The 15335-nt window shown below is 32.8% G+C and overlaps 1 protein-coding gene across 1 annotated transcript; it reads left to right on the top strand.

The window, feature by feature from the left end:
* The first annotated feature begins 4321 nt into the window (after nucleotides 1-4321).
* LOC131034195 (uncharacterized) lies at nucleotides 4322-5945 on the top strand. Its single transcript, XM_057965589.2, has 5 exons — nucleotides 4322-4575; nucleotides 4683-4770; nucleotides 5012-5079; nucleotides 5226-5282; nucleotides 5598-5945. Exons 1-5 carry the CDS (start codon nucleotides 4483-4485, stop codon nucleotides 5742-5744), a joined length of 453 nt encoding a protein of 150 aa, XP_057821572.1. The 5' UTR covers nucleotides 4322-4482; the 3' UTR covers nucleotides 5745-5945.
* Nucleotides 5946-15335: the final 9390 nt, after the last annotated feature.

Raw genomic sequence — 15335 nt, 5'->3', positions numbered from 1 at the left:
TCTCTATTTATCACTTCTTATCTCTATCTTTACATTGAAGGCGTCTCCTTCTATGAAATGGACAACCTCAAAAATTAAATCAGTGGTGTACATTTCACTAGAGGTGTGCAAGACGATTGGAAATGTTTTAGCCATTGATCACTCTTCACCCTATTTAGCCATCTGCTACGATGCCTTGTGAATGAATGAAGGACTCCCTTCTTTTCACCGGTTTCTTTAACTTCCTTCTGACACAAAAAAAATACTCGAAAAGCTATGCTAACAATGTTATTGCCTCGATTCCTTTTAACATGAATGAACTGGGAAGTATTTATAGGTGATTTGACAATCATTATCAAACTCCATTGCCCTGCCACGTAGTAAATTTCCTGATACACACTTAAATCTTTTAAGCATGTTAAGATGGAAACAAATTTTTATATGGCGTCTACTCGAAAATTCCAAGCATCTTACACCTTGTTAATTATGTAAAATAAAGTTCCAGAAATGAAAATTGATGGTAGGTTTTAGTCTGCTTTGTTGTCTGGTAAATATTGGGAAAAGTCTATGAGATTCTTAATAAATGAATTTAAAACAGCTCATGTAAGACGATTCAAAACATTTCAACCGTCTGATGCCGATAGGACTCATTTTTTTTAAGGCTATGATTAATTGGACAACGTCCAGTGTGTACACCTTGCAGTTCTTGAACCTTTTTAAAATCCGTATTGCAGAGTTGTGGGACCACTGTTTTAGATTTGCTTGAGATTGAGAAATCATAATTATTACCATGATCTGTATGATAAATACACAACAAAGCTCAAAGAAATACGTACCTTTTTAACATTTACCTATATGATTAATGGTTATCTTTTTATGAGTAAAATGTCTGAAAAGGAAAGCTGTTATATTGCCGTAAGTGATCTATATATGTTTGTTTTGATTTTTTTAATATATCATTTTATTTTATTCATTAGGGTAATTTTTTTTTTCATTTTTTTTATTTAGAATCTACTTTACAATATTATTCGTAATAAAAAAAATTAATTAAATGAGATAAAGATAAATATCAATTCAGTTAGATTTCATTTTCACTACCACAATTATAGATCATTGTAGATATGCTTTCTAACCATTTCTATTTTTCGTCTTTTACTCATTTAAATGTCTAAACATCACTTTGACCTTTTCTATTTACAGATATTTATTTAAATAATTAGTGATGATTAAATTAGAGTATTAGATTTAAAATACAAATTAATAATAAATATTATTTACATTCTATCTAATATTATATGATAATTTATAGATTATTAGCATTTTTTTTTATAATTGTAAAAATAAATTTAAGTTCTTAAATTTAATATTACATAACAAATAATAAATTAATTTAATATTATTTTATAATTATTTATTTATAAATTTAATTATATGTTATTAATATAATAGTAATAGTTATTTCAATTAGTAATATAATTTGTATACTATAGAGATGTAATAAAATAAATTAGATTAAATTAAATTTAATATGATTATTGAATAGATTATAGAAGTAAATTTGTTATTAAATTTAATACTATAGAATAGATAGTAAATTAATTTAATATTAATTTATAAATTTATTAAGATGTTATAAATATAAAAATAAGAGCTTCTTAGTTAATAATTAAATTTATATAATATAGAGATATAATAAAATAAATTAGATTAAATTAAATTTAATATGATTATTGAATAGAAAACCAAAGCTAATGTTAATTTATTTTAAAATGTTATTATCAACACATAAAATTCATTACAAGAGTACGAGGTTGTATGGGCTTAAGAGGAATTGAACTCATAATGTATATCTCTGCTTTCTCTATCTCTAAACATGTCTCCATCTCCCTATCTATTCATCTCTCTTCCTAGACCTCTATATCTACATCTATTTACCTCTCTATTTCAACATATTGCTTCCTCCATCTCTCCCTCTATCTCTACCTCATTATCTCTCCATATCTTTCTACCTCTATATATCTCACCGTTTCTACCTCTATATATATTTCTATCCCTCACTCTCACATTCTCTCCCTATCTCTCCCTCTCTCTATATTTATCTCTTCCAGTTGTATCTATCCCTCTCTCTTGATCTCTCCCTCTCCTCTCCATATCCCTCTCCCTCTCCCTCTCCCTCTCCATCTCCATCTCTATTTATATCTTCCTCTATATTTGTCTCCTTACTTGTCTCTCTCTCCCTCTCACCCTCTCTCTCCCCCTATTGCAAACATAACATCAGGTTTATTAGTAATGGACCCTGATTGTCTCCTTCATTCAGAGATTTTGTTTTAGTCTTGTTTAAATCCTTATAATTAGATTCATATTTGATTTAACCCTAATAATTATCCATTGAGATCTTTTATATCTCTCTATATATCCGTTTATATATCTCCCCCTCTTTTCTTCTTTATTCATGGAGGTCCCTCTCTCTATATCCATATATATATATATATATATATATAGCTATCTATCTCTCTCTGTCCACCCTCCTCTTCTTCTTTTCCTCTCTCTCTACTTGTCTCTCCCCCTCTCTCACCCCTATTCTCTCTCCCTCCTCTACTTATTTCTCTCCCCCTCGTCGAGCCTCTTCTATCTCCCTCCCTCCATCCCCACCCCTTCTCCCCCTCCCATATTTATGCATCTTTACCTCTTTCTCTCTCCCTCTCTATACTCTGTCTCTCCATCTCTATCTATATATCTCTACTTTCTATTTCTACGTCTCTCTATCTATCTCTCTGTCTCTATTTCCCTCTCCCCCCCTCTCTCTATATCTTCTTGTATTTCCTCATATCTTTTACTCTCTATCACTCTATCTCATCATCTAGATATCTATATCTATATCCATCTCTCCCTCTTCCTCTCCCTCTATATCTCTTTATCTCTCTATCTCTCCCTATCTATCTCCTTACATCAATCTACCTTACCTCTCCCTCTATCAATCTACCTTACCTCTCCCTTTATCTCTCTATCTCTCCCTATCTATCTCCTTACATCAATCTACCTTACCTCTCCCTCTATTTCTAGATATGTCTCCCTCTCTCCCTCTTCCTAGACCTCTATATCTACATGTTTTTGCCTCTCTATCTCTATCTCTCCATATCACTCTACCCATATATTCTTCCTCTCTCTATTCCTCTCCTTATATAACTTCCTATCATGATCCATCTCTTTCCATCTCTCCCTCTCTCTCCCTCTCATTATACTGATCTCTTCTAGGTCTATGTCTCTTTGTCTTATCTCTTTCTTTATCTCTCCCTCTCATTTTCTCTATATCCCTCTTTATACCTCTATCTCTCCCCCATTCCTCCTCTCTCCTTGTTGCAAGCATAACATGACCTTGTTGGTAATTGAACCTGATTATCTTCCTAATTCAAACATTATTTCAATCATGTTTAGATCCTTGTAAGTGGATGCATAATTGATTTGTAGCTATCACTTCTCCATTCATACCTATGCTGGACAAACAACATTACTTGCTTAATGGTCAATCAATTGACCTTATCTACTACACAAATGTAGGCAAAAAAAATTCAAAATTTACTCCAATTATCCTTTTATACTTATTCGGTGTACCCATTACACACCAAGGTGCAATTGCTAGTTATATTTCAATCTCTCCCTCTTTCATTCTCTCTCTATCCACATTTATCTCTCCCATCTCTATCTATCCCTCTTTCTTGTACTCCTCTCCCTATGGCTTTTCAAAAACCCACTTTTGTCCTAAATCAAAAAATTATATAAAGGTCTTTCCAAAAAAAGATGAGTAGGCATTTTTTCTAGAAGCTCTTTAATTCAAAGATAAGGTTGATTTACCTCTTTAGCATTTACCGACGCACGTGGCTCTAGCATTGGAGTGCGAGCCGTCATTCGAATCGATCTAAGCTACAAAATTTACTGTAAACATAGCAATCACATGCAATTATCAGCCTAAGCATTCGTGTTTTCCGGCGCTTTCGACGTGTGTCCTTTCTCACCTACTACAGTCTTATCCAATATTCATCCCAAAAAGTTTTTGCTCGAATTGAAAAAATATCTAGTACTATATCGCCACCGCAACAAGAATTCCAGGAAGTTTCGTGAATAATTCGCCTACGCTAGCCGCCACGTTGCATGTAAGGAATCCAGAACATCACATAACGTCGCGTATTTTTCACGTATACAAAATTCTAAATGCCGAGCACGCTTATTACCGTAGAATTTTAGCAGATACACTCAAGTCTGCATGCAACACGTGGTCGCTGAAGTCTCTGGAAGTCGCTGAATTTTTTTGAATATAAGCACTCTCTACAGATATTAACGCTAAATACATACAAACATACTGAGTACTCTAGATTTTAAAGTATGTGTAGGTAGCCCCTAGAACATAGTGGCTTCAGCTTTATGTCTTCATACTTTTACTTTTCAATGGTGGCTATAAAATTAGGCAATCGGAATCTGTTATGTCTGTGTTTCTGTTAAACTCTCATGGAGAATACTGGCTCATTTTATTCTCTTCTTAACGTCAGAAAGAACTCTTCTGCTCATGAAATACGCAGTGCTTATAAGAAACAGGCATTGGTATGATTGAATATTCATTGTGTTTGAATTTTTTTCCATTAGATTGTATATAATTGACCAGAAAGAACTTGAGTTGTATGGGTTTTTGATTCTGTGAAATGTTGTAGAAATGGCACCCGGATAAATGGTTAGCTGATCCCTCTTTGTCAGAGAAAGCAAAGCTTCGGTTCCAACAGATTCGAGAAGCTTATTCAGGTTTTTTATGTCACTCCCATCTCTTTTAACAGAAATCTTTTTTAAAGTTCTAATTCTTTGTGTAGTTTTTTGGTGTTAATATTTCGGATCAAATTTTATGATTCATTTATAATTTCAGATAAAATTTTTGAATATGATCCATTTATAATTGGGGATAAAATATATCATAATTGATAATGTAGATTTCAGTGTCAATATTTCAGATCAAATTTTATGATTAAAAAAACTTGGTTCTTTGCAGTTTTGTCTGACGATATGAAAAGAGCTCTATACGATGCAGGCATGTACGAGTCTTCTGAAGACACTGATGTAAGCTAATTTATTCTCTTTCATAAATTTTAGATCTGGGTCGTCGTTAACAAATAGTTATTCCCGATTCTCAGGCTTAGATTTCAACAAACAGCTCTTGAAATTAAAAAAATGGGTCCGTTTCTGTTTTAAACCTTGTTGTGCAGGCATTTTGTGATTTCCTGGATGAGATTTCAACGCTGATGAATAATGTAAAGGTTCAGGTACAAAATCTTTCATACCCCACCACCATGGATTTGAATTAATGTTCTTTATCTCAAAATCATGTGGACATAAGTTTATTAACTTTTTACACATTAGATAAAGATTGTTTTTTCGGTTTTAAACTTTTACATTTTTCAATAGATTTAGCGATCTATGATGTTTCTAAACACATTCAGTTATCTATTATCTTAAATTCAATGATCTATCGATTTTTTTGTTTCAAATACATTCAGTGATCTCCATATCGAAAATAAGAGAATGAATGTGAATAATTTAGAATTGAGTTTTTATAGATTGTTATAATGAAATTTCAGAGAAACGAGGAGGATGAGGCTGAAGAACTGCAGGCGATGTTCAAGAAAATGGTGCAGGACGACTGGTTTTCGCTTGATAGTTTTGATTCTCCCAAAGTAAAAGACTTGAAACGCATTACTAATAAGAGAAGCTGCAGAAAGGCCTAGTGAAAGAGGTGGTCTAATCGTTTTTCAAGAAAGAAAACATAATAATGATAGTTGCTATCTAATTGTTAGCAGCATACTTTGGCGAGCTAACAGCTTATATTATTCAATTATTTACTCTGGGATAACGAGGGCTTGTAATTGTATCTCAAATTTGAGACTGTTTAATCAATTGAATTAAATTACATGAAAATGTTTTAATTATATTTTTAATTGTTTAAGCAGGGTGAAGTAATCTGGTGATGTATATTATTTTCTATAAGTATAATAATTTAATATAAATTTTAATATATAATAATGTGGAAGGGTTTTTGGAGCTGTTTTCTTGATAGCATTTATCATTAAAAATGGTGGAAGGGTTTTTAGTTTATTGAATAAGTGTGTATATATATGTATATGTATATGTTTATGCATATATATGTGTGGGTGTAACACTCATCTTTCATGCAAATATGTACAATTAAATTAAATGAGTAAGAAAAGTCTGATTTGAGACCAAGGCATGGGATATTCACACAATTAATTTTCATGTATTATGATTGCTTATCTAGATACAAGAAGATTTTTGATAAATTGCAATCCATGTAGATCACTTTATAACAAAATGTACCTTAAAAAAGTTCCTTACAATAAAAAAGTAACTATAAAGACAAAAAAAAAAAAAAAAGAAACATGTTTCTTTGTTGGATCTTCATGTGCGGTCCTAAATGATTATTTCTATTGTTATTGCAACTTATCTTCTAATACAATTTTTGATTGGCTTGACTTATTAATGTCTTTTAAATATGAAAAACGATCACATTATAAATATAATTTTAAATTGTTTTCTTTTTTATATTGGAAAAAAGTAGGTCATCGATGAGTTAAGTTTGGCATGATTTAATTGGTATAATTTATTTTTAAAATGTAATGTGTGAATGATAAATTATTTGAAGTGTTTGTATTATAATATTGTAATGGTGAAATTTACAAACCCATACATTATTTTAGTTAGTTTTTTAGTTCTTTTGATAGAATGTTTATTAAAATTACATAGTGGTAAGTGGTATTCTTGTATAATTTTTTTTCTCATTCCAATCTTTTATCCATCTCTATTTAAATATATTCTATATATTTGACCTTGTTCTATCTTTTATTATATGTCTTCTCATATATTAGTCATTTATTGCACCCATTTTTGTGCCATTATTATAGATTTAATCCCTACCTTGAATTTGCATCTTACTATCTCAAGTCAATCTTGGGGCATAAATGTTAAATATCGAGCCATGCAAGACTAGTCCCCAAATTTCAATATTCAAATTTAATTTTTCCAACTCGGGCACCCTTGCCAGTACTTAGTGGGACTTAACATTATATATGTTTGCACAATGTATTCCTATGTCTTGGTATTTAAATACTTTCAATAATTTATATGAATTTGCCATACAGAAATAAAAACCTACAAGGAGAACCATCTTATGAAAACTTAACTTACCCATATTGTGTTAGAAATGATACGTTTCAGGAAAGAAATATTCCCTAGAGAAACATGTATAACAAGCAAAAACTTTGAAAATTGACCTTTTTGAGAATGTTTGTGAGTTTGAATTACTAAAAAGTTTGGATTGTAAGGAAGTTAAGGTGGCGGGACAACTTCCTACACTAACGTTAAGAGGAGGATTATGCAAAACTTTTCAGATTTTTATAAAAATTACAAAAACCAACACAATGATTTACATAGGAAAAAATCATTTCAGGAGAAAAACTCCACACTTCAAAACTCACCCAATATATTATTGAAAGATTTGGAGGTAACTCAATAGCTATAAGACTCTTACACTGAACCTCCATCTCACACACCTAATATATGATAGATATAATTATAATATCCCACTCAAGACCTGAAGCCAACAAGAGACAATATGAGATTAAGTTTGTTTTAATTAAAGATTTAAACTTATTAGATTGTGAGCTGCTAGCAATCATCGAGCATCTTGATTTTGTATGAAGACCAAACATAGATATAAATGATTATCATCACAAACAAAGATATCAGTTATCATATGAGATTTGGGTCCAAGAAGATTAAGGAGATCGATGAATAGTGAGGAACAATATGCAAGGAGGAAGTAACTCCGTCTATATCGGTAACTGACATGAAGGAAGACTAACCAACGATTAATATAATTCTCAAACATCAATCGATATTGACAGAGATTAGATGTCAATTATGATCTTTATCAAGGGATGAATATCGAGTTCGATTTTTTGAATATCAGCTAAGGCATGAACGAATGTCAATGGAAGTTAGCGACTAATATAATACCAACGATAACATAATGAAAGGAGGTGGTTAACCTCAAGGATAAAAATATAGCTATTAGTAATGAAGTGGTGCGATTAGTGTTAATGAAAGGGGATGATATTAAGGAATGTCTTTTGGCACCGTGACTTATCATTCCAAAACCATGACATAAGAAGGCATTCACCATCATTCCAATAGGGGGTGGTTGTGTTTAATATCTTATTTCTGATTCCAGTTTGGAAGGGGAGAGGAACCCAGGCCGAAGGACCAAAAATCGGGAGCATTCACTAATCGGAATTATATCTAAGATAGCCCATCGATATTGCATGATTAATAGTGTCAAGATCAGAATAAGTATATACCACATTGTTGAAAATATATATTCCAGATCTGAAAACAACAACAATCTTTTACTGTGATTGATACCATCATATTCATTCATTAAATGCTTAATCGATAGATCAGAAACAGCATTCCAGACCATCATTACTGTCCAACCATAGCATATAAGCAAGAGCATATCATCAGCGATTCTAAGGAAGACATCTTTGCATGTTTATAGAGTTACAATTGGAGCAGTATATCATCAATCTTCCCAGTGATCGTCACACATTATATTGAGTGTATATTAAATTGATTATCAGAGACAACCACTGTCTAATGGCCATAATTATATCAGGGAGGCCATCATCCCTTGCTAGTCTTACCATTAAGATCAACTAAACATAATTGAATAATAATCTCATCATTGTTGCTTTAAGCATATATATATATAGAACAAGTCCTCTTGCATACATTTAATTGATTCATTACATTCCGTTGCATGACAAACATTATAAGTGGTATCATAGAGTAACATCCCCTATCATATTTGAGGTTTTGAAAATTAGAAGTCTCTTCCAATTGATTTGTAAGTTAATTATTCTCTTATTCTATTGTAAGGAAGTTAAGGTAGTGGAACAACTTCCTACACTAACGTTAAGAGGAGGATTATCCAAAACTTTCCAAATTTTTACAACAATTATAAAAACCAACACAATGATTTACATGGAAATAATCCTTTCAAGAGAAAAACTCCACATTCCAAAAGTCACCCAATATATTATTTGGAAATCAACAACATAATACAATATGCTTGTAGAGAAAGCTTCTCACAAGAGTATCACCAACTAAAGATTTGGAGGTAACTCAATAGCTATAAAACTCATACACTCAACTTCCATCTCACACGCCTATTATATGGTAGATATAATATAGGAAACCGTTAAACAATATAACAAGACTATGAGCTAAAACCATCCAAAATGTGGTGCCCTACTTATATCCAATCCAAGATGTCCTACGATGTGTCAGAACACACACAAACATGTGAAACTTCCTTTTACAACTCATTTATGTGTCGAACATGTTTTTTATATTTTCCATTTCGTGAGACCCAACTTCTGAAGGCCATAACTTTTTATATGGGAGCCCAATTGATGAACTATTTAAAGCATCAAAAATCTTGTGAAGTGCTCTATCAAGATACAACTAGCTATGTCAGTTGCAATCACTTTCATGCCTAAAAAAGTGCCTCTAAGGCATACAAAATTGATTTTAAAACTTTCAAAAATGAAAACCTTAATATCTTCAAATCTAGACATGATCTTGCAATGAAAATTTAATCGACATAATTATTTAGCCAATCCATATCTTTGGGAAAATTTTTGGACCAATTCATGCTCCCCACCAAGAAACCCCGAAGGGATAAAGCTAAAACACACAAATGGAGTGCAATTTTTTATTTTATTTTAAAATAAGACACAACATTAAGATACATTGAGTTATCTAAAGCTTTGATAACACAACGGAAGACTAAACAAACCTAAGGAGTTTCCCAACATGATTACGTAACTTAACATCTAACTCAACTCACGACATTTGATCCAATTAAGCAGGTTATCTTAATTACATGCTATTACCTAAAACATGGTTATAATTCATTCAGTAAATTAAAATTATAGATAATAGGATGCGTTCGTCCATTAAGGTTGAAGAGGAGGCTAACATGAGGAAATTTACCTATGTAAACTTACTATAAATAGTAACCTTATGAGAATGCAAGGTTGAGATACCATTTCCCTAAAATTCTCCCACTTGTCAAACACCTTGCAAGAGAAAAAGGAGTATCTACACCATAATTTAATTGCTAGTGGCCATGAGGCCCATAGATTCATAACACATCTAAATTTCTTTGTGCTCACAAACTTAGTCTAGATTCACCTTGCCATCCTTGGTCATATCTCTAACAAAATGGTATTGAACATCAATGTGCTTGGTTATAGAATGAAATGTGGAGTTCTTAGCTAGGAAAATTGTACTCTAGCTGTCACAATAAATTTTTACTATGCCTTGTTTTATTCCAATATCTCAACACAATCTATTAAGCATATAGCTTCTTTACAAGCCTCGATAGTTCTTATATACTCATCTTTAGTAGTAGTTAAATCAACCACAACTTGTAGATTATTCATCCAACTTATTACACAACCAAATAAAATACACACATAAGTACCGGTGGATCTTCTTCTATCAACATCACCTTCCTAGTACAAATTCACATAACCATGAATATCAAGTGAAATATCATCTCCTATGAAATTGCCTGTGATAACACAAATAATTATCTAAGGTACCCTTCATATAAATGAATAATGTTTTAACTACATCCCAATGAACTCTACCAAGATTAGACATATATCTAGAAAGAAATCCCATTACTTGAGCAATGTCTAATTTAATGCAGATCATAGAATACATCAAACTTCCAATTGCAGTCTAGTAAGGTACTCTACTCATGTCGTCCATCTCCAATGGGGATGTAGGACAATCTAAAGCATATAAATTTGTTTCAACTGTAAAAGGAACACATAATGGTCGACAAGCTTGCATGTTAAACCTTTGTAGAACTTAATTCATATATCTACTCTAGCCTATCCATAGCTTTACGTTCACTCTATCTCTTTTGATAATTTTCATCCCAAGAACGTATTTAGCCACACAAAGATCTTTCATTTCAAATTTAGCTTCAAGATGAGACTTCATTCCTTTCCCTTTACAAATAAATAACATGTTGAAGTTTTCAAAACAAGCCTGCAAGATTAAATAGCAAACAAAGAACACCTTCCACAAATGAGAGCATAAGAATGAAATGTTATATTACTCAAAAGAAAAAGAACGACTTTCTTTATAGAAAGCAAGAGGAGCCCTGACCTAAAATTAGGAAACTAAAATTATCTTAAATAAAATGAAATTAGCTCAAATAAGTGAACTTAAGCCAAAAATAATGCCTCTAAATATAGAATGCACTAACAACTCCCCAACCCCCCCCGCATCCCTTAAGTGAAACTTCTAGGGAAAAGTAAAAGTAATCTAAATGTATTAAAGGTAAGAATGGGTACTAACAACTAAAGGCCTGATGAGGTACACAGTAAAAAAATATAATGTCTCTCATAACTAGGGAAAGGGAGAAATCCACTTGGGAAAAACTCCCTCTCCAAAAAAGAGATGTAATGCATGAGAAAATATGAAATGTTGAAGGAAGGACCCATAAAGATACCCAAGGAAAACTTTCTTTACCCCAAGTACATTGACTGCAACTAAAGGTAATGTGGGGATGCCAAAGGTTTCATGAAGATGTCTAAAACTTGATCCTCTATAGGTATGTAATCTAGGGTGAGAAGACCATCCTAAATTAACTGTCAAAATGAAGTGCATGTGAATCTTAATATTATTGTTCCATTGATGGACCAATGGGTTGTGAGAAATGTGAATAGCACTCTAATTGTCAAAGCAAATAGTAGTGGGACCATCAGGAGGAAAACAAAACTTTGTCCACAACTGATGAGGCATAAAACCTTTTGGATAGCAAGGATAGTTCCTTGATGCTCAACCTTAGTAGATGATAATGCAATAGTATATTGCTTCTTGAAATACCATGCAATATGGTTGGAACCAAGCCAAAACATAAATCCAGAAGTATACTTTTGATCATTAACATCACCAACCCAATCTAACTCAGTGAAGTAAAAAATCTTAGAGTCTCCTGATGAATAATGAATGACAAAATGAGGACCTGAATATATGTCAAGATACATTTGGTAGTCTTCTAGTGACTCTCATTTGGATTGTGAGAGAAACAAGAGACTAGACCAACCACAAAAGAAAAATCAAGAGGAGTGAGTGTCAAGTAAAAAATATTTCCAACCAATTGCATTTATAATATAGCATCAACTAAAGTAGAAGAACAACCTGAAGACAATACAACACCTAACTGAAATGGTGTGGGGGCAGGCTTGCAATCAAGAATGCCAAATATTTGAAGCATTTCAAGAGAATACTTTTTCTCACAAACATGAAATCCCATCTGAAGAATGAATTACCTAAAGACCAAGGAAATAATACAAAAGAATGAGATTTGTCATGTCAAACTAATCCATCAATGCAACCTGAACATTTTGTGTCATGTAAGGAGAATTTTTTGTAGAAATCAAATCAGCCACATACAACACAAGTATCAAAATATATTCCTCTTGTAACTGAGTGTAAACTATGGGATCAATATGGTAACATGAGAAACCAAAATATTTCAAAAAGTGTTCATCTTCTCATACCAAGCCCGAGGGGCCTTCTTGAGACTGTACAATAAATGACAATGTCTACAAGCAAGTAAAGCGTCTTTTACAAAGCTGTGTGGCTACTCAATAAAGATATATACAAAGATATATACATGAATATCATAATTCAAGAAGATAACACTCATCAAACTTGAACGGGAACAATATCCTCATATTCAAAAGATAGAGAATCCTTGAGAGATGGATTAGGAAGTGATGGATAAGTTGGTGACAAAGATTCAATTAGAAGATAACACTCATCAAACTAGACATGTTACTGAAATAAGATCTCTCTAAAAATAGGATCAAACAACCTATGTGTCTTAACATCATAGCAATGGCCAACAAATATGAGCAGTCATATTTTCCTCTTCATGGCTTTCCATTGAGCATCTAAAATAAAGTTTCCAAGTTTGACTCCTAAAAACTTTGAATTAAGATACATCAGGCTTGACATGGGACCAAGCCTCCTCACGAGTCAAAATTTGCAATTCCTTATGAGGCATCCAATTTTGAATGTAATTAGCACAATTTACTACCTCAGCCAAAAAGTGGCATCCATATCTTGAGACTGAATCATGCAATTAGCTATCTCCCATAGTGTTTTATTCTTTCTCTCAGCAACACCATTCTATTGAGGAGTATAAGTAGCTATAAGGTGATGTAGAATGCCATTCTCAATGCAAACGTCCCAAAATGCTTGATTAACATACTCCCCACCCCCTTATTTGTGTGTATCCTTCTAATATAAAGACCAAACTAATTCTCCATAAATTCTTTAATATCCCGAAGAAATAAAAGGCATCACTCTTGTACTTAGTAAATTACACCCATTTACACATGGAGAAGTCTTCAATGAATGTGAGCACATACTTGGCCCCCGAAAAAGATGGAGTCGGAAATGACATGAGGTCAAATTATGAACCAACTCTAAGGGTTCCTTAGCATGTGTGGCTCTACCTAATGAAAAAGACTCCTAGTGAGTCTTACAAACTGCCCAACCTCAAAAAACCATCTATACAAGAGATATTAGTTAGACAGATCACCAATGATTGAGTGCTCATATGTTATAGATACCTGTAATTAACATGAACAAAATGTTTGTGCCAAAGATTACTCTCCAAATATGCATGTACAATCAAAGATGAACCAATATAAGTTGAACTCTCAAATCCATCAAAGAGGTATAACCAAGACACATGATCAATACTCGCAGTAGAAATGACAACATCAGGATCATGGATGTTTCTAATAACCGCATCATGCAATCTAAACTCAATTGTCTTTCCTATAATGCCAAAATGAAAAATCTAATACACTAAAATAATTTTAGTGGAGATATCAAGAACATCGTGAAGACAACCACCCTCAATCTTAATAAGGCTTAAACCCATAACTAAAAGTTGAGTAGAATCCCCCACTATAATATGTAAAGTTCCACAATCTAAAAGAGAGGCAACAATGCCCTAAAAATGTCATATGGTGAGAAGCACCATAATCAAGTATCCAAGTAGCTACTAAATACAAGGATCATGCAAAAAACAACATGCCCTATGTCCATGTGAGGAAGAAGACTTAGGGGCTAAAATATTAGCCTATTGCATGGCTTTCTCTAAAGGCTCTAGTCTCTTCCAATGCTTGGAGATTGAATGTCCCTCCTTGAGCTACAAAAAATGCAAGGCTCCCCTAACTTCTTCTAAACATCTTGGAGGAAGAAACACCTAACTTAGAATATTTAATAAGTGGAAGAGTGGGTGAGGATTTCTAATCCGACCTCCGAGTGGGCTTGGAGGAACTCTCACTAGCTAATGAAGAATCTATCTTACGCTTTGTCTTCTTCCTTTATTTCCCCTTAGATTACTATGCTACCATAGCTTGTGACTTGGAATTAAAAAGTGAATCAAGTTGAGTCAACATAGCCTATTCCCATATCAAGAAATCACAGTGCACCTCAAAAGAAGGAAAAGTATAGGCATCACCTAAATCATCCATGGTAGAGTAAAATATAGAAGCAAAGACTTGAAAGGGCCTTCAAACCTTAGACAAAATCATGAATAACACTATTTGTTAGTCTTATCCTTTCCATAACCATATAACAATGATTTTATTAACTTGAAATTCTCCCAAAAGTCCTCAAAAGAGCAGAATGAAATAGGTACTAAAGTAGTCAAACCCATCTCAAGCTGAAGTGCCCTAAACTCATTGGCCCAAAAAGATCCTTAAATTTATCTCGTGCAGTCTTATGAGTACTACAAGGCTTAAGGTGAAATAGGAGACTGTCTAAAACATTCATGGAAATCAAACTCATAGCCTCATCCATCTTGTTATTATGTTGAAAGATCTCAAACTGATGGGTCAAGTTTGGCTGGGTCTCATCTAAGATTGACCAGAAACCTCTAGACATCAGTAATCTAGTCATTTGGGTTTACTAGCTATTATAATTATGGGGTGTAAGGCATTCAATAGAAATGAATCCACCAGATGTTTGATATGTTATGAGGATATGAAATATGTAATTTGACCCGCCCATGACAACAAGAAAAATAAATTATCATTTTGCAACTTGAATGACTAAAGCAATAAAAGAAATAAATCACTTCAAATGGATAATCTATACACCTTAGTAAAAATATGGAAAAAATTGCAACAAAT

The sequence above is a fragment of the Cryptomeria japonica genome, chromosome 3, assembly GCF_030272615.1.
Source record: "Cryptomeria japonica chromosome 3, Sugi_1.0, whole genome shotgun sequence".
NCBI lineage: Eukaryota > Viridiplantae > Streptophyta > Pinopsida > Cupressales > Cupressaceae > Cryptomeria > Cryptomeria japonica.
This window is presented reverse-complemented; position numbering and strand designations above follow the sequence as displayed.